Source organism: Pseudophryne corroboree, chromosome 3 (genome assembly GCF_028390025.1).
Source record: "Pseudophryne corroboree isolate aPseCor3 chromosome 3, aPseCor3.hap2, whole genome shotgun sequence".
Classification (NCBI taxonomy): domain Eukaryota; kingdom Metazoa; phylum Chordata; class Amphibia; order Anura; family Myobatrachidae; genus Pseudophryne; species Pseudophryne corroboree.
In genome coordinates, this window is record NC_086446.1 from 25151009 (window position 1) to 25173594 (window position 22586).

Sequence of the window (22586 nt, forward strand, 5' to 3'; positions counted from 1 at the left end):
CTCGCTCAGGTTAGAGGAGAGGAGATTCCGCACAATACGGCGTAAAGGCTTTTTCACGGTAAGGACAATACGTGTTTGGAATTCCCTGCCTGAGGGAGTTGTAATGGCGGAATCTGTCAACACCTTTAAGAATGGGTTAGATAAATTCCTAATGGATAAGGATATCCAGGGGTATGGTGCATAGTCATGCATTATAGTTACTATAAATAGGGATAAAATGCAACGGCTGACAGCAGCATCAGTCAGAAATTTTAGAAAAATCATCATGCATAGGACACCACAAATAGGTTGAACTCGATGGACAATTGTCTTTTTTCAACCTCAGATACTATGTTACTATGTTACAGTCTCCTCCCCACACTCTCTGGTGTATCTAGTACAACAGTGCAAGGAAACCACTATAATGTTTAAATCTCTGGTGAGTGTGATGGAACCCTATGTGATATTACCCATGATCCTGCCTTGTGTACTTCCACATGTGATAATTTCCATAATCTTCCTTGTGTAATAGTACATGACGGACTGATTTTCAGTATGCTATCCATCACAACACACACGTCACAGACTGTTGTGCTTAATCTGCTGTCCTGTCTCTGTATCCTGCTCAGCCCCTCTGCTGTCTTCTTCTTTCTGCTGTTGCCCATCTGTGCTCTGCACCATTCCCCTACCCTGTCCCGCTGCCTCCCCGCTCTGTGCCCTGCACCATTCCCCTAACCTGTCCTGCTGCCTCCCCCGCTCTGTGCCCTGCACCATTCCCCTACCCTGTCCTGCTGCCTCCCCGCTCTGTGCCCTGCACCATACCCCTACCCTGTCCTGCTGCCTCCCCCGCTCTGTGCCCTGCACCATACCCCTACCCTGTCCTGCTGCCTCCCCGCTCTGTGCCCTGCACCATTCCCCTGCACTGCTGCCTCCCCCGCTCTGTGCCCTGCACCATTCCCCTGCACTGCCCTGCTGCCTCCCCCGCTCTGTGCCCTGCACCATTCCTCTACACTGCCCTGCTGCCTCCCCCGCTCTGTGCCCTGCACCATTCCCCTACACTGCCCTACTGCCTCCCGTGCACCATTCCCCTACCTGTCCTGCTAGCTCCCCGCTCTGTGCCCCGCACCATTCCCCTATCCTGTCCTCCTGCCTCCCCGCTCTGTGCCCTGCACCATTCCCCTACACTGTCCTGCTGCCTCCCCCGCTCTGTGCCCTGCACCATTCCCCTACCCTGTCCTGCTAGCTCCCCGCTCTGTGCCCCGCACCATTCCCCTACCCTGTCCTTCTGCCTCCCAGCTCTGTGCCCTGCACCATTCCCCTACCCTGTCCTGCTGCCTCCCCGCTCTGTGCCCTGCACCATTCCACTACACTGCCCTGCTGCCTCCCCCGCTCTCTGTGCCCTGCACCATTCCCCTACCCTGTCCTGCTGCCTCCCCCGCTCTGCGCCCTGCACCATTCCCCTACCCTGTCCTGCTGTCTCCCTGCTCTGTGCCCTGCACCATTCCCCTACCCTGTCCTGCTGCCTCCCCCGCTCTGTGCCCTGCACCATTCCCCTACCCTGTCCTGCTGCCTCCCCCGCTCTGTGCCCTGCACCATTCCCCTACCCTGTCCTGCTGCCTCCCCTGCACCATTCCCCTACCCTGTCCTGCTGCCTTTCTGCTCTGTGCCCTGCACCATTCCCCTACCCTGTCCTGCTGCCTCCCTGCTCTGTACCATTCCCCTACCCTGTCCTGCTGCCTCCCCCGCTCTGTGCCCTGCACCATTCCCCTACCCTGTCCTGCCACCTCCCTGCTCTGTGCCCTGCACCATTCCCCTACCCTGTCCTGCTGCCTCCCCCGCTCTGTGCCCTGCACCATTCCCCTATCCTGTCCTGCTGCCTCCCTGCTCTGTGCCCTTCACCATTCCCCTACCCTGTCCTGCTGCCTCCCCCGGTATGTGCCCTGCACCATTCCCCTACCCTGTCCTCCTGCCTCCCCCGCTCTGTGCCCTGCACCATTCCCCCACCCTGTCCTGCTGCCTTCCCCACTCTGTGCCCTGCACCATTCCCCTACACTGCCCTTCTGTCTCCCCTGCTCTGTGCCCTGCACCATTCCCCCTACCCTGTCCTGCTGCCTCCCCCGCTCTGTGACCTGCACCATTCCCCTACCCTGTCCTGCTGCCTTCCCGCTCTGTGCTCTGCACCATTCCCCTACCCTGTCCTGCTGCCTCCCCCGCTCTGTGCCCTGCACCATTCCCCTACCCTGTCCTGCTGCCTCCCCGCTCTGTGCTCTGCACCATTCCCCTACCCTGTCCTGCTGCCTCCCCCGCTCTGTGCCCTGCACCATCCCCCTACCCTGTCCTGCTGCCTCCCCCGCTCTGTGCCCTGCACCATTCCCCTACCCTGTCCTGCTGCCTCCCCGCTCTGTGCCACCATCATTCTGTGTTCCTCTGCCCTATTACTCTCCTTCCCTCTCAGCATTTATCTGCAGTGACTTATTGGCCTAATTTAGCAGCATGACCCCGGTGGGGCTGCTCTACCTAAGGGATGACCAGAGGACCATATACAGGCTGCTACATATATATTCACCTGAAGCACATTGTGTAGTGTGGACGCAGATTTTGGTAATTAGCACACAAGTGTCCCGTGTTTATGTGTGAGGCGGTCTGGATGGATATTGTGGTTCAGCAACGTCACTGGCTGATGAGGCTTCCTGCTCTGTGATGCTGGCTAGGGAATGTTACCCAGCAGAGTCTGCATTATAGGGGGATATCCATTGGTCATGTGCTATCTGCATGTCCCTGTGGCCGGGGCTATGACATGTGCTGATAATGGGGTTGTGGCATTATAAGCCAGTGTTGTATCTGCTCCATGAGAGTCTCATTTGTTGTTTGCGCATTTTAATTGTAGCAATGTGGTCAAAGGGGGATTTAATTTGGATGTGCTAGCATGATGGCGTGATTAATGACTGATAATTATTGTGCTATTCAGTTAGAGCCCATTTTATTTTTCGGAAAAAATGTCCCATTACCGGCCAGTCACACATGGGATCAGCATAACCCCCTATAAGTGCCGTCTATCTGGCTAGTCCCTGGGTGTATTTTTTTTTTTTTAATCATGTAGTTTTTATTGAAAGGGAGAAGCATACAGAAAAGCAAAATAGAAAAATAACAATGACACAGTCGGTATACATTTGGCTAGGAAGCCAGTATTATCATTTATACGTCAAGTTTCTCCAAGAGAGAATCAAAAAAGGCAGTTGAGGAATAAGACTATATATCATAGTAGCACTACTTCTGGAGATTAAGAATGGGAATAGTAAGAGAGTTTTGAAGAAAAGAGAGACGTAGCGTCAGGAAGAAGTTTGAGCTCATAAGATTTCGAGCTAAAGTGGGGTCGGTAGGTATGTGGAAAGATAGAAAGGTTGAGTAGATGGGATGGGGAAGACTAGAGAGAGATATCAGGGGGCAAAGAAAGAAGAAGGGAAAAAAGAAAAAGAAGATGTCCGGGAGATTTCGGGGGGGGGGGGGGGGGGGGGAGATAGAAGGAAGGGGAAAAAAAAAAAGGTGGGGATTCGTACTTAGGGGAGGCGGTGGTCGTGGTATCTATACCAAGGAGGCCAAGTGGAGTGGAATTTCTGTACTGTGTTGTGTTGGAGGCTGGTGATATATTCCATGTTTACAACAAACCAAATTCTTTTTATTAGCGCCTGACAACTGGGAGCTTCAGGGCTCTTCCAATTGCGCGCTATTTGGTATTTAACTGCGCAAGAAATATAGAGGATCAATTTTTTCGAATCCTTAGAAACAACGTCGGGCGGAGCGCAGGGAAGAAGATTAGTGGGTGAGAGAGGTGCGGATAAATCAATTTGTTTAGAGGATAGCGTGCGGACCATCGTCCAATACTTAACAATTACCGGGCAGGTCCACCAAATATGATAAAAGGTGCCCACATGTCCGCAATTCCTCCAGCAAATGTCGGAGGTATCCGGGTATATCCTATGTAGCCGATCCGGTACCAAGTACCATCTCGTATATATTTTATATGAGTTTTCGCGGATTGCTACGCTAATGGAGCATTGTGAGATTGCGGAACGAATTGCGCTCCAGCCCCCCTCGTCGAAGTTTTGCCCGAGATCCGCCTCCCATGCTAGCTCGTGCGGCTCAAGAGAGGGATTTTCAGGGATGAGGATGGATTTGTAGGGAAGAGAAATAGCGCCTCTATCAGTTGAGTTATGTATGCAGAATCTCTCGAGAGGGAAGGGAACCGGCAATGGAAAGGGTAGACGAAGAGAAGAAAAAGTGACATATTTGAAGATATTGGAAGAACAGAGAGTTGGGTAGATTATATGTGTTTTCTAAATCAGAAAACGATTTAATGGCATGTGTACCTGTGAAGTGGTGAATTCTAGTGACGCCTGTAGAAATCTAAGGGGTGGGCCATTTGGGGAGAGAGCCCCGGGGGAAATGTTGAGTTATACCAGATGGGAGTCAGGGGGAGGGATGAGTGGACAGTTTTAGTTTTTTGTTCAATTTCTGCCAATGGCTAAGTGTCAAATCTATTGTGGGTGAAGGGTGGCAATGCTTGCTAGGAAGCCAAGGTAAGTATGAAATCGACGGGATTTCCATGAGATCACTTTCCAGATCAACCCACCGTTTAGTATGTTTTGGAGCATGCCAGGCAATCATTTGGCTCAACCTAGTGGCATCGTAATATCACCGGAGGATGGGGAGGCTTAGACCGCCATTCCGAGAATGTTTAGCAAAAATATCTCGTCGTATTCTGGGTTTCTTATGGTTCCAAATAAATTTACATAGAGAAGATTGGAGGGAAGTAAGAGACTGGTGAGGGATCGAGATTGGAAGCGTCTCGAATAAGTATAGGAGTTTGGGGAGGGCGTTCATTTTTATTGCATTAATACGTCCCACCCAAGAGAGTAAGTATGATTCCCATTGATGGATATCCTTAAGAATGGAAGCAATTAGCGGGGGATAGTTAGTACTGTAGATTTAGTAATGGAAACCCCAAGATATTTAAGCAAGTGTTTGCGCCATGAAAAGTGAAAATTCTGTTGCAGTTGGGACTTTGCAGGTTTAGGGATGTGTAGGGAGAGGGCTTCAGATTTTGTCTGTTTAATCTTGTATCCCGAGAGGTTGCCATATATAGATAGTTCCCGGAAGAGGTTCGGGAGAGAAATAGTTGGGTTCGTCAAGGTCAGGAGGATATCGTCAGCAAAAAGGGAAATGGTATACTCGGCGCGTTTGACACATATCCCGGATATGTCAGGATTAGCGCGGATGCGATTTGCGAGGGGCTCGATGACAAGTGTGAATATAAGAGGTGATAGCGGACACCCCTGGCGGGTTCCGTTAGAGATTGTAAAGGTGTCTGACAGCAAGCCATTAGAAAGTACCGATGCCGAGGGGTTTTGATATAAGGCCTGAATGGCCTGGAGAAATTTACAGTGAAAGCCAAAACGCTGGAGAGTCTGCTGCATGAAGGGCCAAGATACCCTGTCATAGGCTTTCTCCGCATCTAAAGCGAGTGCCAAAGACGGGATCTTCTGTAGGTTAATGTGATGAATAACATCAATGACGTGTCTAGTATTATCGAGAGCCTGTCTAGAAGGGACGAAGCCCACCTGGTCAAGGTGTATGAGCGAGGGGAGAATAGGGTTGTCTATTGGCCCACACTTTGGCAAAGATTTTCAAGTCGGAGTTCAAAAGTGATATAGGCCGGTAGTTAGAGACAAGCTGGGGGTTTTTGTCGGGTTTTGGGCTCACTGTAATAACAGCCTTAGTTGTGTGGGAGTGGAAGGGAGACCCATCTAGTATAAGATTAAATACTGTTGTGAGGTGGGAGAGTAGCGCGGATTGAAAAGTTTTATAATAGGACATCGGGAAGCCGTCTGGGCCAGGGGCTTTGGACGGCTTCTGAGATTTGATAGCAAGATCAATTTCCTCAGGGGCAATAGGTTTATTGAGGTCCGAGGAGTCGATGCAGGGCAGGTCAGAGGACGTTAAGTATTCAGGAATCGTAGGATGGGTCGACGTCAAAGAAGGTGAGGGGTCAGGTAAGTTGTAAAGCCGCTCGTAGGAAGTCTTGAAAAGAGAATTAAGAGACGCTGGATTGTACTGGAGGGAGCCATGGTCGTCCTTAATGGCCGGAATGGCAGTACGTGCCTTTCGGGCTCTCAGTCTACTGGCCAATAGCGTATCAGCTGTATTGCTTTTTTCGTAGAATTTAGGTCATAGCCAGCAGAGTGAGCGCTCAGTTTTTGCGGCCAGCAAGGCGTTCAGAGCTGCCCTGGCGGATGTGAGTTGTGTATAGAGGAAGCGTGAGGGCCTATTTTCCGCTTGTGTTCTCTGTTCCTATGTGACACGTAGCTAATGATGTGGCCTCTGATAACGGTCTTGTGAGCTTCCCAGACCAATGGCGTGCAGGAGGAGTCAGTAATATTCAAAGAAAAATAGTCAGCGATGGCTCAACAAATTTTTTCCTGAAACTTAGGGATTTTCAAAAGTGTCTCATTTAATCGCCAGTTGGGGTGGGTTGTCGGGGTGTCAAGAATGTCAAAGGTGGCTGTGATGATAAGAGTGGTCAGACCAGGGGTTGGTGATAATAGAGGAATCCGTTATGTGTTTGGAGACTAACGTGCCGCAGAAAAAGAGATTGATTCGGGAGTATGATTGGTGCGGGATCAAGAAGAAGGTGTAGTCTTTAGCTGTTGGGTTGACAGCTCGCCAGTCATCGAAAAGGCCAGATTCACGGACATGTTTAGTTAAGGAATGTGAGGAAGTATCACTCTGTGGGCGAGACGGGCCAGAATATTTATCCAGAGAGGCGTCTGGGACGGTGTTAAAGTCCCCCCTAGTAATAAATAACCTTTTCTGACTTTCGTTAATTCTGCGAAAAAAGAGATAAAGAAAGAGGGTTGCCCAGTGTTGGGGGCATAAACAGTGGCAATCGTGCATTCCAAATGTCCCAGTGTTCCCGTCAGAATAATATAGCGGCCGTCGTTGTCCGTGTGAGTCGAGTGCAGTGTAAATGGGATTTTAGAATGAATCAAAATGGCCACCCCGTTGTGTTTCGATTGGCTGGAAGAATAAAAGGTTGTTGGGTAACGCTTAGAGGACAGGGTCGGCTGCAGCTGGGATTTGAAATGGGTTTCCTGAATGAACACTATTCCTGCTTTAAGAGTCTGGAGAGAGCGGAATAGAGATGAACGTTTCTGAGGGGTATTGAGTCCCTTGGCGTTCAGAGATGCCAAAATTAGGGGCATTTTGAAAGGTGTCTAAGAGGAGGAGTCTGAGATAAAGATATGAGGGGCAAAGAAGGGAAAGGGGAGAGAAAGGGAACGAAGTATGGGCCCCGACCCAACGGAGGAGGAAGGAAGAAAGAGAAGAAGGAGGAAGCAGATACTATGAGAGAGTGTCAGGAGAGGGGAGGGGTCTGTGCAGGGGTTCCTTACGACCAGCGAGAAGGAACAGGCACAGAGAGTAGGATCAATGGATCCGAAGTGGGGGAGTGCCGGGTGTCAATCGTACTCCCTCAATAGAAGGGAAAGGGCGGGGAGGCGGGGCTAGAGATTAGTAATCAACAGGGTTAACTTATGTGGTAGACAGAGATAGTGGGGGAACAAGTCCCCCCAGTGGTGGTCTGTGAGGAGTATACAGCTATGGCCATGAGGGTGAAGAGCCAAAGTGTGAAAGAACATATGTTAGAGTAAAAGAGAAAAAAGTGCAGAACCTAATGGTAGTCGTAGCATTAACAGTATTACAACAACCTAAGCAACAAAGTTACTAAAGAATCCTATCTATACATCCTGGTATATAAACGTGGCTATAGGATATGTATCAATAATAATTGGGCGACATTAGGGGCCGTGGAAACAGGGACAGTAAGATAAACTTAGCTTTGGATATATGAATAGCGGGAATAGGAAAGTGTTATGAGGGAAATTAGGGGTAGATAATTAATAGTAGGCGTTCAGCAATAACCAGGATGATAGCCTAAAACAGAATAAACCATCACTGTAGTAACTAGAACATCAAAACAAGAAAAGTGGTCGCAGAACCACAGGAGTGGAAGTATTCAAGTAGATGGAGAACTAGAAATCGGTCCAGGTGGGGGGTCAGAGTCCTCTAAGTGTGACAGAAAGTCCCCTCCTTCTCTCGGATCTTTGATGATGATTGTTTTGCCATTGTAGTCGACCAGAAGCTTGAAGGGAAATCCCCAGCGGTATCTGATCCCACGTGTGCGAAGCACGGAGGTTAGGTCTTTGAGTTCTCTCCTTTTAAGGATTTTTGAGGGGGCCAAATCTTGAAAGAACTGCAACTTGGAGTCCTCAAACATATGCGCTTTGCCCCGGATTGGGAGAAGAACCAGTTCCTTATCCTTGAAGCTAAGAAAGCGCATGATAACGTCCCTGGGGGGGTCGCCTTCACGAGGTCTAGGTCGGAGAGCCCTGTGAGCCCTTTCCAAGGGTAACTCTCGAGGGCCTATACTTGGCACAAGTGTGGAGAATAACCTTTGTAGATATGGCTCGAGAGCCGCTGAGAGAATAGACTCTGGGATGTTGCGGATTCAGAGATTATTTCTCCTTTCACGATTTTCCAGGTCCTCGTTCTTTGCACGCAGGAAGAAGTTTGAGCTCATAAGATGTCATAATGGACATCTCTGACCATTTCAATGTGATCCTTTTATAGATTGTCCTGTCTGGATTCCAATTTGGAGGTCCTGGAGGATAGAAATGAAATATCTGATCTGATTGAGGTGACCGCACAATCTAATTTGGACTCTAGTGATTCTTTAAAGTCCACTATAAGCGATTTCAGGGCTAGGATATCCTCTTTGGTTGATAGAGCAGGTGACGTGGACGGATCATCTCTGTCTGATGAGGATAGACTAGGAGAAGGGGGCCTGAAGGCAAGGAATGTTTGTCGCTCCTATCGTTTTTAGTGAAATTTGAGAGATATCCGTACCTGCACGTTTTCTCGTAGTTGCGTTGGACTTAGACATGGTTGCACCTCGGCAAATAGGTAAAAACGTAGAAGGGTAAATAAATCTCTGGAGAGAGAGACAATATTGAAGTAACCAGACACCCAGAGAGAGAACCACTGGAGGGCTGAGTTATGGTACAATCAGTGAGGCATGGAGGTAGTTAAGCATCGTGAACAGTTGTGGTGTACCCCAGCATCTCCTCGTGGGGGACTACTCCCCGCAGGGCAGTCGAGGCAGGGCTGCGAACCACGGGGGCCTTCACGGGAGAGGAGCGGCTGATAAGTATGGGTAACAAGTGAGTAAGGGCAGCAACCACTGTGAGCAAGACGGCCGCCAACAGTCGGGGGGTGCAGTCTCACACCCGGGCAGTATATGTTAGAGCGGGGAGGACTGCCGCACACCTACGGTCACCGCAGCAAGGGGTCCGCAGAAGGCAGCGGCGAGCAGAGGTGAATGCCAATGTTGTGGGCTGGTGCCAGGTGGTCCGAGGCAGTTAGGCTGAGGACCCCCAAGTAGACGACAGTGGGGTGTCTACTCCCAGGGGGGGGGGGGGGGGCTGCAGTCCACAAGGGATACGGCACTCCCCTGGCCTGCGGGTTCGTTCCCCACCAGCAATGGTTAGAGAAGTAGTGAGGCACGAGGGGGGGCAGGAGTGGGGACTTGAATGGTGGGCGTCAGGACTGGGCAGCAGTTAGTGAGTGAGCACCCAGAGGGAGTGTGCTGGCCACAATGAGTTGATGGAGAGCGGGCATAGGCAGTCTCTGACACAATCCGCGTGGGCCACTTGTTGGTGAGGGCTGCTTGCGGGGATGTGAGAGTCAAAGCCACCACGTTAACTTGCTGGTGCCCAGGAGACCCACTGCAGCGAACACCACAGGCCGGGGATCGGCATATAGGGGGCACCGGGGGTGTCAGTCAGACACTGCCGCACGCTCGTGGGCCTTACCTCATGCTGGCAGGTCTCCTGACCCACTGTTAGTCTCCACGACAGGCAGCAGAGGACAGGTGTGAAGTCGGGTCCTCAGTCGCGTGGGGCCGTTGCTCCGTGTCCGCGCGGCTTGGAGTGCAGCATCGGGAGCCTTCAGAGATGAGAGAGCCGCCAACTGCAAGTTGGTGGGAGTGCGCCCAGGATGGGAGGACAAGCTATCTGCAGCAGCCAAGGCGGAAGGTAGAGAGGAGGGCTCCATCCTCGGACGGCACAGTGGGAGTCTGGCCGGGTGCCGCCGGGTCACAGGGGGAATCGGGAGGGCCAGCTATATCCTGTGGCACGGCCTCCGGGCGGGTCCGGAACTCTAGGTCCCGGTCCGTACAGGGGGAGCAGGCTGCAACCCGTAGAGAGGCCTAGAGCCTCTCCCGGCTCCGCGGACACCGTCCCATAGTGTGTGGAGAGGAGGGAGGTTTGAACAAGAGGGGTTGGAGCGTGGCTGGAGGGAGCACGAGAAGGTAAATCCATTGAATTGCAGGAGCCTCAGGAGTACACGTCTGGACTGAATGGCTGCCAGGCCACGCCCCCCACTGGGGGTATTTTTATGCAGTAAAGTACCGTGGGTAATTGAATACCCCCCAAAGTTTGCAAGTTGAAATGAATCAGCTAAACCTCTTTGTTAGTAATAGTAAGATGGTGGTGTAGTGGTTAGCATTGCTGACTCGCAGCACTGAAGTCATGAGTTCAATTCCTGAAAAAAGGTGCTATATGTGTGGAGTTTGTATGTGTTTACACAATTCCTCCAAAAACCATACTGGTAGGTTAATTGGCTTCTGATAACAAATTAACGTGTGTGTGTGTGTGTGTGTGTGTGTGTGTGTGTGTGTGGGGGGGGGTAGGGAATATAGAGTGTAATCTCCCCTGGTGGGACTGATGTGAATGACTAAATATTCTCTATACATTGTGGAGTAATATGTGTGCGCTATATAATGAGCTGTGAATAATAATAATACAGTTATTTTATTTCCCTCAGATGGAGGCACAAGCAGGAATGCCTTGGAGGGAGATCTCATCTTGTCTGTAGATACTAAAATAGAAGATAACATCACACAGGATTCTCCAGGAGACAGCCCCGTTATGCTAAATATACATCTAGTACCTCTCAGCGCAGATATATCATCTGATCCCCCTAACTGCGAGGACTGGTCTCCTGATACCTCAGATTTTTTTACACATAGTGTAGATCATACACCTGATAAAGTATTTCCCTGTTCTGAGTGTGGGAAATGTTTTACATATAAATCACATCTTGTTATACATCAGAGACTCCACACAGGTGAGAAGCCATTTCCATGCTCTGAGTGTGGGAAATGTTATAAACTGAAATCAACTCTTGTTATACATCAGAGAAGTCACACTGGTGAGAAGCCATTTCCATGTTCTGAGTGTGGGAAATGTTTTAAAGAGAAAGCATGTCTTGTTATACATCAGAGAAGTCACACAGGTGAGAAACCATTTCCATGTTCTGAGTGTGGGAAATGTTTCACACGGAAATCATGTCTTGTTATACATCAGAGAAGTCACACAGGTGAGAAACCATTTCTCTGTTCTGAGTGTGGGAAATGTTTTACTTATAAATCAGAGCTTGTTAACCACGAGAGACGTCACACAGGCGAGAAACCATTTCAATGCTCTGAGTGTGGGAAATCTTTTACACGGAAACCATGTCTTGTTAGACATCAGAAAAGTCACATAAATGAGAGGCCATTTCCATGTTCTGAGTGCGGGAAATGTTTTACACAGAAATCATATCTTGTTACGCATCAAAGACGTCACACAGGTGAGAAACCATTTCCATGTTCTGAGTGTGGGAAATGTTTTATACAGAAATCATATCTTGTTACACACCAGAGAAGTCACACAGGTGAGAAGCCGTTTCCATGTTCTGAGTGCGGGAAATATTTTACACAGAAATCACATCTTGTTACACATCAGATTTCACACAGTAAAAAAGCATTTCTATGAGCTGAAATGGGCAGCACAGCTCCTGTCGCACAGTATTTCAACAATTGAAGTTAACCGTCCGCAAACAATTGGAATAGATGTCATTAATATAAGACTGGAGTAGATCACTCGGTTGAAACTAAAGCTGGGTACTTACTAAGCAATGTGTTCCCAGTCTGACATCGCTTCCAACCAGAATTCTGCAGCATGTAATTACTAGCGACATCCCCCATTGGCCTTGCTGAAGGGATGACTGGTGATGTTGCTATAGACCTGCAGCAGTGCGCGTATCATCGGTACACACTAGACCATAGGTTCTCAAACTCGGTCCTCAGGAGCCCACACGGTGCATGTTTTGCAGGTCTCACAGAATCACAAGTGAAATAATTAGCTCCACCTGTGGACCTTTTAAAATGTGTCTGTGAGTAATTAATACACCTGTTCACCTGCTGGGTTACCTGCAAAACATGCACTGTGTGGGGTCCTGAGGACCGAGTTTGAGAACCTATGCACTAGACGATGTTCCCGATATGTTGCTCTGATCCGCAGGATGGGGCGACATCATCTAGTGTGTACCCAGCTTTACTGTGTTCTGTTTATACTGTTAGTAATTGGCCTCACTCTCCATAGTAATAACAGACCACATTGTTACATAGCGTCTACATTTTATACATTGCAGTCAAACATAAAAGATAAAATGCATTATTCATTTTCTAAACAGATTTTATTATGGAAACTCTTCCAGCATTTTTTGTTACTTTGGATTTTTGGATTAATTGTGACTCAGAAACCACAAAGTAGTTCTTGGTGGTGGTTAGATAAAAAGTGAAAGTATTTGTTTTCTTTACAGTTTCTTGCAATTTAATAAAAATATATATTTTGTTTTTCTTGGGGAGATTGTCTTTTCTTTTTAAGATAAATAAGGAACTAATGGTATTTTCTTGAAAAAACAAGGTATTGTCTGGACACTGCATAGACAATACAAAACAAAGACATTCGGCACTTGTCACCGCCACTGCAAGTCTGTATCTAGCAAATGACAGCATTCTCATATTGTGTTCAAAACATTTATAGCAGAGCTGGCCAAACCAGTCCTTGAGATCTACCAACAGTTCACATTTTCCAGACCACCTAGCTGGTGCACAGGTGTAGTCATTACTAATTAAGATGTGCTGCATTCATTCCTAACTGACAATTCTACAGATCTCCAGGAGGCCTGGAAAACACGAACTGTTGGTCGATCTCGAGGACCGGTTTGGCAAGCCCTGATTTATAGCTTGGATCCCAGCGTCCAGGGTTCTTCTTTATCTCTGTTCCTGATCTATGTCATTTGCTTCGTTTCTGTTTCACGGTGGAACTAGAATCTTAGACATCAAGGTGTTAATATCTGAACATGAAAGAGTCAACACACAATTTTTGTTCCTAATCTGTCATTTGCTTCGTTTCTGTTTCACGGTGGAACTAGGATCTTAGACATCAAGGTGTTAATATCTGAACATGAAAGAGTCAACACACAATTTTATTATAAAAAAAAAGGTACAGCATATACTCAGGCTTAAACATTCAATCAATGAGTACATGTCAGGGAGCCCCATTGTCTTAGGTGACCATGTAGTTGGAGTGAGCTGGACTGGACACCATAAAATCATCTGGGTCCTGTCACAGTTACAGAATTCTGTTGATCCGTATCTGGACCCATGACAAAGGTGAAATGATATTTCAGACACTTCTTGCTCGTAAAGTGAACACAGGTATGGACTGTAGCTGACAAGCTAAGACGTCTATGGCAATTACAACAACACACTGAAGTGCTAAGTGGTGTGCCGCAAGGCTCCGTATTAGGACCGCTATTGTTCAATATTTTCATTAACGACCTAACAGAAGGTCTAGAGAGCATGGTGTCAATTTTTGCAGATGATACCAAATTGTGTAAAGTTATAAATGCGGAGGGGGATGCTGAGTCGCTTCAGAATGACTTAGTTAAATTAGAAGCTTGGGCAGCGAAATGGAGAATGCGCTTCAATACAGACAAGTGTAAGGTAATGCACTGTGGTAACATGAACAAAAATAACACCTACCTACTAAATGGGGTAAAATTAGGGGATTCTGTACTGGAAAAGGACTTAGGTGTCCTCATAGATAGCAAACTAAGGAGTAGTACCCAAATTAGGACTGCAGCAAAGAAGGCTAATAAGATATTAGCATGCATAAAACGGGGAATTGATGCTAGGGACGAGAGTATTATACTCCCGTTATATAAATCACTTGTGAGGCCACACCTTGAATACTGTGTACAATTCTGGGCACCTTACTACAAAAAGGATATCCTGGAGCTAGAAAAGGTTCAAAGGCGGGCAACCAAACTTATTAAGGGTATGGAGACGCTGGAATAAGAGGAAAGGCTTGCAAGACTAGGCATGTTTACACTGGAAAAGAGGAGATTAAGAGGGTACATGATCAACATTTACAAATATATAAGGGGACAATATACAGATCTTGCGCAGGACCTGTTTTTGGTTAGATCAACAAAGAGAACTCGTGGACACTCGCTCAGGTTAGAGGAGAGGAGATTCCACACAATACGGCGTATTGTATTTTTTACGGTAAGGACGATTCGTGTTTGGAAGTCCCTCCCTGAGGGAGTTGTAATGGCCGACTCAGTCAACACCTTTAAGAATGGGTTAGATAAATTCCTAATGGATAAGGATATCCAGGGTTACGGGGCATAGTCACGCACTATGGTTATTATAAAAAAGAGGGGTTAATCGGAACGGCAGTCAGCAACTTCAGTCAAAATTTTATACAAAATAATCGTGCATACGAGACCACAAATAGGTTGAACCTGATGGACAATTGTCTTTTTTTCAACCTTAGATACTATGTTACAGTGGCACTCTAGACTGGAATCAGTACAAAGATACAGAACTGAAACCCCAGCCATAAGAGCCTGGAACTGGTTGTACAGAACTCAACCCCGGCCCCTGATACAGGTTCTAAAGGCTGGGACCAACTACTGGAAACTCAAACACAACTGGAGAAACTAATAGCATAGTACTGAAGCTAGAGCATAGAAATTCATAAGCAATCAGAGTCTGGCATCTCCAAGAATGTAGATGCTGCAGCTATCCACTTGGAACTGCTCTGGTCTAAACCTGGAACTGGAATCAGACCCAGAAACAGCCCCAGTGCAGAAACTCAGAACAGGAGAAAAAGGCAAAAGGAGAGTCTAAATAAGAAGTCAATGCTGGGGAATCTCCTGGAATAACTGCGGCAGATGGTACAGCAGGTGTAGACCAGGACGGCAGGATAGCAGCAGACTGCTGAGGACTGCAGACACAAGATACTGGTAGATGACAGTCCACTCAGCAGCAAATGCTGGAACACAGGTAATACTCAGCAGGATACAGATGACAAGTGGTAAACTAGATGGTCAGACACAGAAGCACAATCACAAAGACAGGTGTAACACAGGAATGAATGAAGTCTGGGTACCAGGAACAATTTCTGGAAGACATTGCTCTGGCAATGTGCTGTTCTCCTGAAGGGTTTTATATAGGCAGCAGTATAAGTCCATATGCCATCAGAATCATGTGACTAATGGTGCAGAACAGGGAGTTTTACCAGAGACGTGCAGTCAGGGCAGGCAGAGCCTCCCCTGTCATACTCCCTGTCAAACTCCTGAGATTTTATATAAAAATTATTAAAATAATACAAATCAAGAGTTATGGTAGACTTACCACTGTTCACTGTTTCTTCAAAGTCTATAGGCTCCACAGGATTTACCATAGGGCAGTGGTTCTCAAACTCGGTCCTCAGGACCCCACACAGTGCATGTTTTGCAGGTAACCCAGCAGGTGCACAGGTGTATTAATTACTCACTGACACATTTAAAAGGCCCACAGGTGGAGCTATTTATGTCACGTGTGATTCTGTGAGGAGACCTGCAAAACATGCACCGTGTGGGGTCCTGAGGACCGAGTTTGAGAACCTGTGCCATAGGGTATAGGTAATTTGGAGAGAACCAGGCAACAAGCAGTTAAACTTTCCTCCCCTATACCCCGCCCACAGCTTTAGGCTATCCAGTTTAGTGGTCAAGGCAGGAGCAGGACAGAGAAGGAAGAATGGAACACACAAGAACACAATCAGAGTATGGACCATATAATAATATTACCCCATAAGCCAGGCGCATCAGGGTGGATGCCCTATGGACCTCAAAGTAACAGTTAACAGTGGTAAGTCTACAAATAACTCTTGATTTCTTCAAGGTCCATAGGCTTCAAAGGATTTACCATGGGGATGTCCCAAAGGGGACGTTCCTGAATGGTACAGAGAACCTGTCGCCCAAAGGCAGCATCCTGGGAGGTGAAGGTGTCGAATTAATAAAAATTGAGGAAGGTGTTGACAGAAGACCACATGGCTGCTTTGCACAATTGTTCAGCAGATGACAGCCGAATAGCTGCCCATGAGTTCCCCACAGATCTAGTGGAGTGAGCATTGATGGTATTTGAAACCGAAAGGTCTGCCTCCGAGATAGTGTCTGCTTGTTAGCAGGCCAGCCTCTTTTGTGGAATCTGTATACAACAAAACAAATTGTATCTGATCTTCGTAGAGATTTGGTTCGATTCGCACAAATTCAAAGTGCACAAACAACATCCAGCGAGGCTTCACCTGCTGTGATGGTGGAGGACTGAAAAGCTGGCACAACAATCTCCCGATTGATATGAAACCTGGAGACAACTTTAGGGAGGTAGCCAGACCTAGTTATGAGGACAGTCTTATCCTGGTGAAAAACCAAAAAGGGGGAGCGACATGATAATGCTCCTAGGTCAAACACCCTGACACAGATGCAATGGCAAGAAGAAAAAGAGTCTTCCACGTGAGCCATTTCAGATCCACAGATTCCAAGGGTTCAAATGGTGATGTCTGTAAAGCCTGAAGCACTAAAGACAAGTCCCACGGGGCCACTAGAGGGACAAAGGGAGTAATTCAGAGTTGATCGCGGCAGCAAATTTGTTAGCAGTTGGGCAAAACCATGTGCACTGCAGGGGAGGCAGATATAACATGTGCAGAGAGAGTTAGATTTGGGTGTGGTGTGTTCAAACTGAAATCTAAATTGCAGTGTAAAAATAAAGCAGGCAGTATTTACCCTGCACAGAAACAATATAACCCACCCAAATCTAACTCTCTCTGCAAATGTTATATCTGCCCCCCTGCAGTGCACATGGTTTTGCCCAACTACTAACAAATTTGCTGCTGCGATCAACTCTGAATTACCCCCAACAGTAGGTTGTATCCTGAGAACTCCCTGAAGGAAGGTCCGGACATCAGGTATAAGAGCAATCTTACATTTGAACCATACTGAGAGGGCAGAAACTTGTGCTTTAAGAGTCGCCAAACGGAGATCCAGATCCAGTCCTGCTTGTAGAAAGTCCAGGACTTTTACCACCCTAAAGCTTTTCTGCTAGATGCACACCACCTAAAATACAAGTGCCATATTCTGTAGTAAATCCTTGCAGAGGCTGGTTTACGAACCCTGAGCATTATCTGCACTACGTGGCATGAGAAACCCCTCAATCTCAAGAGGGATGTCTCAAGGGCCACGCTGTCAAAGACAGATGAGCCAGGTCTGGGTGTAGACAAGGTCTCTGAATCAACAGATCTGGCCGTAGAGGCAGTATGAGAGGATTGTCTACTGAGAGACCCTGAAGGTCTGCAAACAAAGGACATCTTAGGCATTGTGGATCTGTGAGGATCACAGTGCCTCCTTCTTGTTTGAACTTGTGAAGTACCTTCGGAAGAAGTGATACCAGAGGAAAGATGTAAGCCAGATTGAAATTCCAACTAACTGCCAGACCATCCAGAAAAGCTGTGCTAGGATCTCTGCTTCTGGACCCATACCTCGGTACCTTGCATTTGTGGCGTGATGCCATGAGATTCACATCCGGAAGGCCCCACTTGTCCACCAATTTTAAAAATATTTCTGGATACATAGACCATTCTCCGGAGTGCTAACCGCTTAGGATGTCTGCTTTACTTAGGAGTTACGCTTCCCAATAAGCCAGTAACTCATTGATGATTAATGTAGGCTACCACAGTCGCATTGTCTTACTGTACCTAAACAGGTCTACCATGAAGAAGATCCTGTGCCTGTAGGGGTGCTTTGTACACCGCCTTAATCTACAGAATGTATTTGTATCATCTCGATTAGACTACTGTAATGCCCTCTACCTTGGTCTCCCAGCAAAAGAATTGCAACGCTTACAGCTGGTGCAAAACACAGCTGCCAGGCTGTTAACCAACCAGACCCGCTCTAGCCACATAACACCCATCCGCTACTCCCTTCACTGGCTGCCTGTAAGATGGCGAATCACCTTCAAGATTGGCTTACTGAGTTTCAAAGCATTACATGACCAGGGCCCAAGGTACCTGAAACAGCTTCTGATCCCATACTGCCCCACTCGATTACTGCGATCTGTAGATGAAGGACTTTTAGCAGTACCTAGAATCTACCGTAATTCATCTGGGGGTCGAGCTTTTAGTCATGCGGCTCCGACTCTATGGAACTCACTTCCCCGCACAGTGCAAGAGGCCCCAACTATAGAATCCTTCAAAAGTAGACTCAAGACTTTCCTGTTTACTCAGCATTTCCATAATGTCTCTTTAGTATCTACATGCTTCTGTATTTTATGAAAATGTACTTCATTATTTTCTGTACTATATTATGCTATGTATCTGTTAAGCGCCTTGAGTTTTATTGGAGAAACAGCGCTATCTAAATAAAAATAAGAATTTACTTACCGATAATTCTATTTCTCATAGTCCGTAGTGGATGCTGGGAACTCCGTAAGGACCATGGGGATTAGCGGCTCCGCAGGAGACTGGGCACAAAAGTAAAAGCTTTAGGACTACCTGGTGTGCACTGGCTCCTCCCCCTATGACCCTCCTCCAAGCCTCAGTTAGGATACTGTGCCCGGACGAGCGTACACAATAAGGAAGGATTTTGAATCCCGGGTAAGACTCATACCAGCCACACCAATCACACCGTACAACCTGTGATCTGAACCAGTTAACAGCATGATAACAGAGGAGCCTCTGAAAAGATGGCTCACAACAATAATAACCCGATTTTTGTAACAATAACTATGTACAAGTATTGCAGACAATCCGCACTTGGGATGGGCGCCCAGCATCCACTACGGACTATGAGAAATAGAATTATCGGTAAGTAAATTCTTATTTTCTCTGACGTCCTAGTGGATGCTGGGAACTCCGTAAGGACCATGGGGATTATACCAAAGCTCCTAAACGGGCGGGAGAGTGCGGATGACTCTGCAGCACCGAATGAGAGAACTCCAGGTCCTCCTCAGCCAGGGTATCAAATTTGTAGAATTTAACAAACGTGTTTGCCCCTGACCAAGTAGCTGCTCGGCAAAGTTGTAACGCCGAGACCCCTCGGGCAGCCGCCCAAGATGAGCCCACCTTCCTTGTGGAATGGGCTTTAACAGATTTAGGCTGTGGCAGGCCTGCCACAGAATGTGCAAGCTGAATTGTACTACAAATCCAACGAGCAATAGTCTGCTTAGAAGCAGGAGCACCCAGCTTATTGGGTGCATACAGGATAAACAGCGAGTCAGATTTCCTGACTCCAGCCGTCCTGGAAACATATATTTTCAGGGCCCTGACTACGTCCAGCAAGTCCTCCAAGTCCCTAGTAGCCGCAGGCACCACAATAGGCTGGTTCAAGTGAAATGCTGAAACCACCTTAGGGAGAAATTGAGGACGAGTCCTCAATTCTGCCCTGTCCGTATGAAAAATTAGGTAAGGGCTTTTATAAGATAAAGCCGCCAATTCTGAGACACGCCTGGCTGAAGCCAGGGCTAACAACATTACCACTTTCCAAGTGAGATATTTTAAGTCCACAGTGGAGAGTGGTTCAAACCAATGTGATTTTAGGAAACCCAAAACTACATTGAGATCCCAAGGTGCCACTGGAGGCACAAAAGGAGGCTGTATATGCAGTACCCCCTAGACAAACGTCTGAACTTCAGGAACTGAAGCCAGTTCTTTCTGGAAGAAAATCGACAGGGCCGAAATTTGAACCTTAATGGACCCTAATTTTAGGCCCATAGACAGTCCTGTTTGCAGGAAATGTAGGAAACGACCCAGTTGAAATTCCTCTGTAGGGGCCTTCCTGGCCTCGCACCACGCAACATATTTACGCCAAATCCGGTGATAATGTTGCACGGTTACATCCTTCCTGGCTTTGATCAGGGTAGGGATGACTTCATCCGGAATGCCTTTTTGCTTCAGGATCCGGCGTTCAACCGCCATGCCGTCAAACGCAGCCGCGGTAAGTCTTGGAACAGACAGGGTCCCTGCTGAAGCAGGTCCTTTCTTAGAGGTAGATGCCACTTCTCTGTGAGCATCTCTTGAAGTTCCGGGTACCAAGTCCTTCTTGGCCAATCCGGAGCCACAAGTATAGTCCTTACTCCTCTCCTTCTTATGATCCTCAGTACCTTGGGTATGAGAGGCAGAGGAGGGAACACATACACTGACTGGTACACCCATGGTGTTACCAGAGCGTCCACAGCTATTGCCTGAGGGTCCCTTGACCTGGCGCAATACCTGTCCAGTTTTTGAGGCGGGACGCCATCATGTCCACCTTTGGTTTTTCCCAACGGTTCACAATCATGTGGAAGACTTCTGGGTGAAGTCCCCACTCCCCCGGATGGAGGTCGTGTCTGCTGAGGAAGTCTGCTTCCCAGTTGTCCACTCCCGGAATGAACACTGCTGACCGTGCTATCACATGATTTTCCGCCCAGCGAAGAATCCTTGCAACTTCTGTCATTGCCCTCCTGCTTCTTGTGCCGCCCTGTCTGTTTACGTGGGCGACTGCCGTGATGTTGTCTGACTGGATCAGCACCGGCTGACCTTGAAGCAGAGGTTTTGCTAGGCTTAGAGCATTGTAGATGGCCCTTAGCTCCAGGATATTTATGTGGAGTGATGTCTCCAGGCTTGACCACAAGCCCTGGAAATTTCGTCCCTGTGTGACTGCTCCCCAGCCTCTCAGGCTGGCATCCGTGGTCACCAGGACCCAGTCCTGAATGCCGAATCTGCGGCCCTCTAGAAGATGAGCACTCTGCAACCACCACAGGAGAGACACCCTTGTCCTTGGTGACAAGATTATCCGCTGATGCATCTGAAGATGCGACCCGGACCATTTGTCTAGCAGATCCCACTGGAAGGTTCTTGCGTGGAATCTGCCGAATGTGATTGCTTCGTAAGAAGCCACCATCTTTCCCAGGACCCTTGTGCATTGATGCACTGAGACTTGGCCTGGTTTTAGGAGATTTCTGACTAGATCGGATAACTCCCTGGCTTTCTCCTCCGGGAGAAACACCTTTTTCTGGACTGTGTCCAGGATCATCCCTAGGAATAGGAGTCGGGTAGTCGGGAGCAGCTGAGATTTTGGAATATTGAGAATCCAACCGTGCTGGCGCAGCACTATCTGAGATAGTGCTACCCCGACTTCCAACTGTTCCCTGGATCTTGCCCTTATCAGGAGATCGTCCAAGTAAGGGATAACTAAAACTCCCTTCCTTCGAAGGAGTATCATCATTTCGGCCATTACCTTGGTAAAGATCCGGGGTGCCGTGGACAATCCAAACGGCAGCGTCTGAAACTGATAGTGACAGTTCTGTACCACAAACCTGAGGTACCCTTGGTGAGAAGGGCAAATTGGGACATGTAGGTAAGCATCTTTGATGTCCAGAGACCCCATATAGTCCCCCTCTTCCAGGTTTGCAATCACTGCTCTGAGTGACTCCATCTTGAATTTGAACCTTTGTATGTAAGTGTTCATTTAAAATTGGTCTCACCGAGCCGTCCGGCTTCGGTACCACAAATAGTGTGGAATAGTACCCCTTTCCCTGTTGTAGGAGGGGTACCTTGATTATCACCTGCTGGGAATACAGCTTGTGAATGGCATCCAATACTGCCTCCCTGTCTGAGGGAGACGTCGGTAAAGCAGACTTTAGAAAACGGCGAGGGGGAGACGTCTCGAATTCCAATTTGTACCCCTGAGAAACCACTTGAAGGATCCAGGGGTCCACTTGCGAGTGGGCCCACTGCGCACTGAACTTCTTGAGACGGGCCCCCACCGTGTCTGCTTGTAAAGCCCCAGCGTCATGCTGAGGACTTTGCGGAGGCGGGAGAGGGCTTTTGTTCCTGGGAACTGGCTGTTTGTTGCAGCCTTTTTCCTCTCCCTCTGCCACGGGGTATAAATGAGGCGCCTTTTGCCCGCTTGCCCTTATGGGGCCGAAAGGACTGCGCCTGATAATATGGCGTCTTCTTAGGTTGAGAAGCTACCTGGGGTAAAAATGTGGATTTTCCAGCAGTTGCCGTGGCTACCAGGTCTGATAGACCTACCCCAAATAACTCCTCCCCCTTATAAGGCAATACTTCCATGTGCCTTTTAGAATCCGCATCACCTGACCACTGCCGCGTCCATAAACCTCTTCTAGCAGAAATGGACAGCGCGCTAACTCTTGATGCCAGTCGGCAAATATCCCTCTGTGCATCACGCATATATAGAAATGCATCCTTCAAATGCTCTATAGTCAGTAATATACTGTCCCTATCTAGGGTATCAATATTTTCAGTCAGGGAATCCGACCACGCGAGGCCCGCACTGCACAT

At 48.0% G+C, this 22586-nt stretch overlaps 1 protein-coding gene across 1 annotated transcript in view; it reads left to right on the plus strand.

Moving 5' to 3' along the window:
* Positions 1 to 22586, plus strand: part of LOC135057093 (zinc finger protein 268-like) — a 189224-nt gene that overhangs the window by 57838 nt on the left and 108800 nt on the right. Inside the window, exon 4 of the mRNA XM_063962993.1 lies at positions 10918 to 11906. Coding sequence (XP_063819063.1) covers positions 10918 to 11906 — 989 coding nt within the window. The remainder of the gene's footprint in view (positions 1 to 10917; positions 11907 to 22586) is intronic.